At 36.6% G+C, this 7,474-nt stretch overlaps 1 protein-coding gene across 4 annotated transcripts in view; it reads right to left on the reverse strand.

Moving 5' to 3' along the window:
• Positions 1-7,474, reverse strand: part of LOC117284734 (zinc finger protein 182) — a 30,871-nt gene that overhangs the window by 22,526 nt on the left and 871 nt on the right. For 3 of the 4 annotated variants that reach the window (XM_033760237.1, XM_033760238.1, XM_033760239.1), the window contains exon 2: positions 6,873-6,931. In XM_033760237.1, the coding sequence (XP_033616128.1) occupies positions 6,873-6,931 (59 nt within the window). The remainder of the gene's footprint in view (positions 1-6,872; positions 6,932-7,474) is intronic. The other variant, XM_033760240.1, reaches the window with a different exon arrangement.

Here is a 7,474-nt window from a genome sequence, read left to right on the forward strand (position 1 = left end):
AGGCAGGCAGCGGAAACACTGAACTAATTCCCTGGCCCTGGGAGTCTATTATTCCAGCCAACTCTAATTAAAATATAACATCTGTGAGTTAAAAATGAAGTGAAAAATATGCCAGGAACATTTTAAAATCTAAACAGTCATGGGGCCTATACAAGAAAAAAAAGTTTAAAAAAAGGAAATATAAAAACTATACAGGTAAGGATTTTATATGATAAAATTTTATCTTACCAAAATGGCTAAGTAAACATTTTGTTATTGTATAGATGAGATACACTGACACACAGGGTAAATAAGTCTATTTGTGCTCATTAACATGATTTCCTACACTTAAAAAGGTCTAAGGCTAACCTTTCATTTTTGTGAGGGGTGCTAACGTGTAAAATTGTTAAAGATACTGCCACTGTGGTAATTAAAAGGATTAGATAATAATAACCTAAAAAATAGTATCCATGACTCGCAAGAACAAGGGCCCAAGTTTGATCCCTGGTACCCAAACAAACAAATAAAAAATAGTATACATGAACAGAACAAAAAGCCCATTGGTTCTGGTATAATATTGACAGCCAAGTTTGTATTCATGGAAGAGACACTCAAGAAGTAACACAGACAAACTGGTTCTTTGATTATCTTTGATAAAAATTGATAAAAAAATCATTTCTTCACTCAAAGCTATTATGCAAATTAAATTTTACTCTAGTTATGTTTTATATTTTCTTTTTTAACTTTATAACTGCTATCTCTTAAAATTCTGCAAAGTACAATTCCTAACAGAGATTTGATTCAATGTTTCAAGAGTTTAACTGTCATCTACAAAACAGGTAAAATTAAACTTAATAATGGACTCCAGGTAAACCTGGCTTCAGAGCTACTCCTTTTAAACCTCCTTGTTGCTCAAATGTGGCTAAAAGGGGCTATGACACTAACTGTAAATCAATTACTGCTCCTCCAATGTATCATCAAATTAGACCAATGACCAGAACAGCGTCCTGGCAACAAGGGAAAATAAAAATGATTAATCAGAATGCCTTCAGGACAAGAGAAGATATAAGAAAAACATGAGAGCTGTCAAAATAAAAATGGAGTCACTTGTATCAACCCTACCATAAGACAGAGCTGAGGGGTTATAAAGAAGGGTTCTTACACATAAGTGCATGACAGTAACTATCACAAAGGATCTATCTGGGCCTGTCAAATTTCTTTATAAAAACGGTTACTAAGAATCATTCTCATTATTATAATAATTCTTCTGTTTGGTTCATGTTTGTGTAACTGCCTTCTCCAGCTTATTACTTCCAGAATTCCATAGTTATCAATTGCATGCTTTAGAACACCACCTGAGCCTACTACAAAGATCCATTTGAAGCCTGTCACCCATTTTAGGTCTCTAAGGTCAAGGTCACTCTACCTCTGACAATCAGCAAACTCCAAAGAGGCCTCTAATGAGGGACGGTCTTGCTCAGCTCCACACAGTTAAGGATGTGACCACTTCATCCCTTATCCATAATTTGACTCTGCTGATTCATCCGGGGGGAATGTGGTGACAAAAGGGTTCAAATTCTCAGCACTCGGACTTCTTTGATAACACACTTCAGCTCAACACATACTAGACAGTCACAAAGCACTGCACTAATGAGGACTAAAAGCAGTACCAGATAAAACTAAATATAAAAACATACTTTCCTCCCCTGAGCTAGTGTTATATCTTCCCCAAAGAGGTTAAAACATACAGATATACTGTAAAAGTCTAAAGAGGCATTTTTCAAGGCCAAAGGAGCGGCCTTGACAATTTGTGACTTTGATATAAAGCTTTAATTATAACACAAGTGCTCCCGGAAAATGAAAGAACAGGATGCCTGGAAAACACATTTCTAAGATATCTGCATTTGCCAACTAAGACCCTTTCCCACATCTACATTCCCTTATAAAAACTCCAATCTCTCAACCTGGTGGCATGATTTTTCTCTTGGAAACTCATGCAGTTTCTCTTGACAGTGTACTCAAGAGATCTAAATAAACTCCTGTCTTTTGTACATTCCTTGTCAATTGATAAATTTTTTATCACCTGCATCACCAGTCTGCTATATGTCATCTGGTATAGCAAAACTGTAATATAAAAATGTTCAGCCAGGCATGGTGGCACACACCTGGCACTCTAGGAGACTGAAGCAGGAAGATCCCAAGTTCTAGCCTAGCCTGGGAAATTTAGCAAGATCCCGTCTCAAAAATAAAAAATAAAAGGCTACAGATATAATTTAGTGCAAAAGCCTGTGTTCAATCCCCAGTCCCCCCACACACACAGTTCAAACAACCCAAAAGGCAGAAAAATAAAAACAGAAGAATAAAAGAAAAAGCAGCAAATAATGAGTATCAACAATTATATTAAATTTACATGGACTAAATATACCAACTAAAAGACTGAAATTTTCAAAATAGATCAGAAAAATATTACCCACCTATGGATTGCTATGGATTGTTATGGATTGAATTGGATGCCCTATTCAGTTTATATATTGAGGCCCCAATGCCCATTCTGACTGCATTTGGAGATGGGCCTTTATGGGGGTAATTAATATAACAACAGAGCCCTAATCCAACAGAACTAGTATCCATATGAGGAATGGACACCAGAACTCTAAGAGGAATGGACAGCAGCAGTCTCTTTCCACGTGTGAGCAGAGGAAAAACCATGAGGTGAAATAGCAAGAAGTTGGCTAACTTAGAAAAAAAAATTTTTAAAGAGATTGATGGCATGAAAATAGAAGGGATGTTATTAAAGAAGAGGAAGGGGATGGGGAAGAAAAGAGAAGAGGGGAAGAGGGGGTAGGAATGATTAAAGTATGTTATATGCACGTATGACCATGCTAAATGAAACCCATTAGTTTGTACAACTAATACACCTTTTTTTAAAATTGGAGCATGGTGATACACACCTGTAATCCCAGTACTCAGGAGTCTGAGGTAGAAGGATCTCCTCAAATTCAAAGCCAGTCTTAACTACAAAGCGAGGCCCTGACTCAAAAAAACAAACAACAAATCATCAGTTTGCCAGGTATGGTGACTCACACCTGTAATCCCAGCACTCAGGAGGTTGAGGGCAGGAGGATCACTTCAAGTTTGAGGCCATCCTGGGCTACATAGTGAGTTCTAGGCCAGCCTGAATTACATAGTGAGACCCTGTCTCAAAAAAAAATTCACAATAAAAATAAAATGTTGACCATCTCCAAGCCAGAAAGAGTGCCCTCACCAGAGATCAAATTAGCCAGCATCTTGATCTGGGACTTCCCAGACTCCAGAACTGTGAGAAAACAAATTCTACAGTACTTTGTTATGGCAACCCCCAGAAATCATTATCTAAACGAAATATATCCAATGTAATTACAGAAGTAGAATAAGAAGTAAGATGGAACCAGGTACACTACTGAAATACCAAAGGAAAACTGGAATGGCCATATTCCTGATTGCCAAAGTAGACTTTGGTGGGATGGGGGGGTCATCCAAGAAAATGAGTGATACTATAAGGACAAAATGGTCAACTTAACAAAAAGACATAATATAACTAACAGGGTATATACCTAAATATAAAGCTTCAAAATACATGAAGCAAAGCCAAGCACAGTGATGCATGCCCGAAATCCCAGCTATTCAAGAAGCTGAGGCAGGAGGACTGCCAGTTCAACTTAGCAACTTGACCCTGCCTCAAAATAAAAAGGGTTGGGTGTATAGCTCAGTCATAGATTATCCCTGTTAATCCTCAGTACCATAAAAGAATATAAATCTGAAGCAAAACTGAAGCACTTGACAGGAGAAATAGACAAATCTGCATTAAAATTGGACACTTCAATATTCTTTTCTCAGGAACTGGCAGAACCAGTAGAGAGAAAATCAACATGAATACAAAACTAAATAATGTCATCAACCATCTGTATGCAAATGACATATATAGAACATTCCACTAAAAAACAAGAGAATACACACTTTTTTCAAGTGTAAATGTAATATTTATCAAGATAGACCATGTTGTGATTCAGAAAACAAGCTTTAACAAATTTAAAATAATTGAAATCATTCTTGGTATGTTCCCAGACTATAAAGGAATTGTTTTAGAAACCAGTAACAAAATATAACAGATAAATTGCTAGATATTTGGGGAAAAATCATTCTTATAAATAACATACAGGTCAAGAGAAAGTCAAAGAAAACTAGAAAATACTCTGAACTGAATAAAAATGAAAATACAATATACAAAAATTTACAGGATTGCTAAAGCAGTAAAGGAAATCTTACAGCATTAAATATATACATTGAAAAAAAGTTTTAAATCAATAACCTAAACTTCCTTTAAAAAAACTAGAAAAACAGCAAAATAAACCCAAAACAAAGACCACAATAAAGAAAATATATAATGAAATTTAAAATAAAAAACAGAGAAAATTTGATTACTTGAAAACAAAAGTTGATTACTTGAAGACAAGATTTATAACCCCCTAGCAAGTTGATAAAGTGAAAAAAGAGAAAATAGCAATTACCAATATCAGAAATTGAAATATAGACATTCAAAGGATAGCAAGGGATTGCTTTAAACAACTCCACGTACTTAGGTGAAGATTTTTCAATAATCACAAACAAATTCACCTAAAAGAAAGAACATGAATACTCCTAGAATAAAGAAGTTAAATTTTTATACAGAAACATCCTTCAAAAAGAAAACTGCAAGCACAGTTTCATCAGCCTGTTAATTAACTTAATCCCACCCCATCCCCTTCCTCTTCTTAATCCCACTGGTGGATTAAGCACAATGTATACATATGTAAAAGCATTACTTTATATCCCATAAAGATAGAAATTATAATTTGTGAATATTCGATTAAAAATATTCAGCCAACTAATTCTCAACAAAGGTGCCAAAACATACACTGGAGGAAGGGCAGCCTCTATGAACAAATAGTGCTGGGAAGCTGGGCGTGGTGGTCCGCGCCTGTAATCTCAGACTCAGGAGGCTGAGGCAGGAGGATCACCGAAAGTTCAAGGCTAGCCTGAGCTACATAGTGAGTTTAAATCCAGTCTGAACTAAATAGTGAGACCTTGTCTGAAAGAAAAAGGGAATGGTGCTGGGAAAACTGGATATCCACATGTAGAAGGTGGAAAATAGAGCCCTGTACAAAAATCAATTCAAAGTGCATCAAAAACCGTAATGTAATACCTGAAAATTTTAAACTACTAGAAGAAACCATAGGAGAAGCATTTTGAGATACTGGCAAAGGCAAATATTTCTTAGATAGGACTCCAATAGCTCAGAAAACAAAAGCAAGAACAGACAAAAAGGACTACATTAAATTTTTTTTGTTTTGTTTTGTTTTGTTTTGTTTTTTGAGATAGGGTCTCACCATGTAGTTTAGACTGACCTGGAACTCAGAATGTAGCCCAGGCTGGTCTCAAACTCACAGCAATCCCTGCCTCACATATAGGGTCTCACCATGTAGTTTAGACTGACCTGGAACTCAGAATGTAGCCCAGGCTGGTCTCAAACTCACAGCAATCCTCCTGCCTCAGCCTCCCAAGTGCTGGGATTACAGGCATGCGCCACCACACCCAGCTCCCTACATTAAATTTTTAAATTTCTGCAAAGCAAAGGAAACCATCAGCAGAGTGAAGAGACGACCTATAGAACAGGAAGAAATCTTTGCTAGCTATTCATCTGAGAGAGGATTAATATTCAGAATACATATGGACATCAAAAAAACAAGTAATCTAATCAAAAATTGGGCAAATTATCTGAACAGACATTCTCAAAAGAAGTTTAGCCATCAGGGAAATGCAAATCAAAACTACACTGATATCGTATTTATCACCAAGCTGGGGTAAAGGCAATTCACATTAAGATTCAGCAAAGAAATTCCCTAAAATGCAATCTCAGGAAACCTTGGCTTCTTGAGGCTTGTTATGCTCTCTCCTGATGAGTAAGGTGAGCCAAGGCAGTTACATTCCCTGTTGGCTGCCAGAAAGCTCAAAGAGCAACCAGCAGTGCAGCATTAATAAAGATGTTCCCTGACTAACAATGATTTTACTTAAGATTTACTCTCATGATGCTGGGCAGCAGCAGTGAGCCACAGCTTTCAGTGAGCTACGTGATCGTGAGGGGAAACAACCAAGGCTCACCAGTGTACTATGTTGCCAAGCTGTGATGTTCAGCAGGTTAAGTGTATTACATGCATTTTCCACTTATGATGAGTTTATCAAGATGTAATCCCATCATAAATCAAGGAGCATCTGTATCTGTGTACCCTTAGGTCCTGCGCATGTGTAATTCTAACTTAGCCTTGACATCAACAGTGATCTGATTAGGCACAAAATGGTTTTTATCATGTCATGTCTCCCTTGAGGCCACACTCACTGATCTTCATCATCCTCATACCCATCCTAGCCTCCTGGCAACTACTAAGTTGTTCTGTATTTCAGGAATTTTGTTACTTCAGGAATATGATTTAAATGGAATTGTAGTGTGTGATTTTGGGGACTGGATCTTTTTTCCACTCGGCACAATTTCCTAGAAATTCATTCAAGGTGTGTATTCAGTAGTTCTCTGCTTTTTATTGCTGGATCCATGGTATGGGTATTCCATAGCTTTTTTTAATCCATTCACCCATTGAAACACATCCGAGCCATTTTCAGTTTGGGGCATTTATGAATAAAGCTATTTAAGCACCCATACACAATTGTTTTATATGAACATATTTTCACTTCTCTAGAGTAAATGAAGGACTGCTGGGTCATATGGTAACTGTTTCTGATCCTAGTCCTTATTTACAAATAATTTCCTACATAGTTCATCACATCTATGGTAAAATAGAGAAAGGTACAAATAGCATACGTACCTGGAGTTCGGCCATTGCCTGATTTTCTTGGGAAAAGGCAAAGATGTGTGAAAGCTGAGCTAGAACAAGCAGAGAAGAGGAGAGCTTACAAGGAGACCCCATGAGGCTTCCAGTGTCCAGAATAATCTGCCTAGAAATCCCCTCACACAAGCTAGCTATGAGGCCACTCCATGGAAGTTTGGGCAACCATCTGGTTTTAATAACCTATGTATTTTATACTTTTGTCCTGGGAACAATGAACACTAAGAGATTTTTACATATATATTAAATTGTACATTGATGCAGAAATTGTATTCCTCTATATTTTCCTTAATGGAGTGATCATAATATATAATTTCTTTGTAAGTACCTTCATCTCAGCATTGTTTTTTTTTTCAGTACCAGGTATCAAACTCAGGACCTTGCAATCTCAGCATTGATTTTAACAATGCCAAACTTAAACGATACTTTATGACCCATAATAAGGGAAAAAGTAAATGCCAGGGATGAAATGCTATTTAGCTCTTCAAAATGTCATATGGCATGAGCCAAATTAAACCTCTACTCCTTTAAAAATGTTATGTGGAATTGCATATTTTTTATCTATGTACTTTGTGGTATAT

This window comes from Fukomys damarensis, unplaced genomic scaffold (assembly GCF_012274545.1).
Source record: "Fukomys damarensis isolate Sample0158 unplaced genomic scaffold, DMR_v1.0_HiC HiC_scaffold_39, whole genome shotgun sequence".
In the NCBI taxonomy this organism is placed as follows: domain Eukaryota; kingdom Metazoa; phylum Chordata; class Mammalia; order Rodentia; family Bathyergidae; genus Fukomys; species Fukomys damarensis.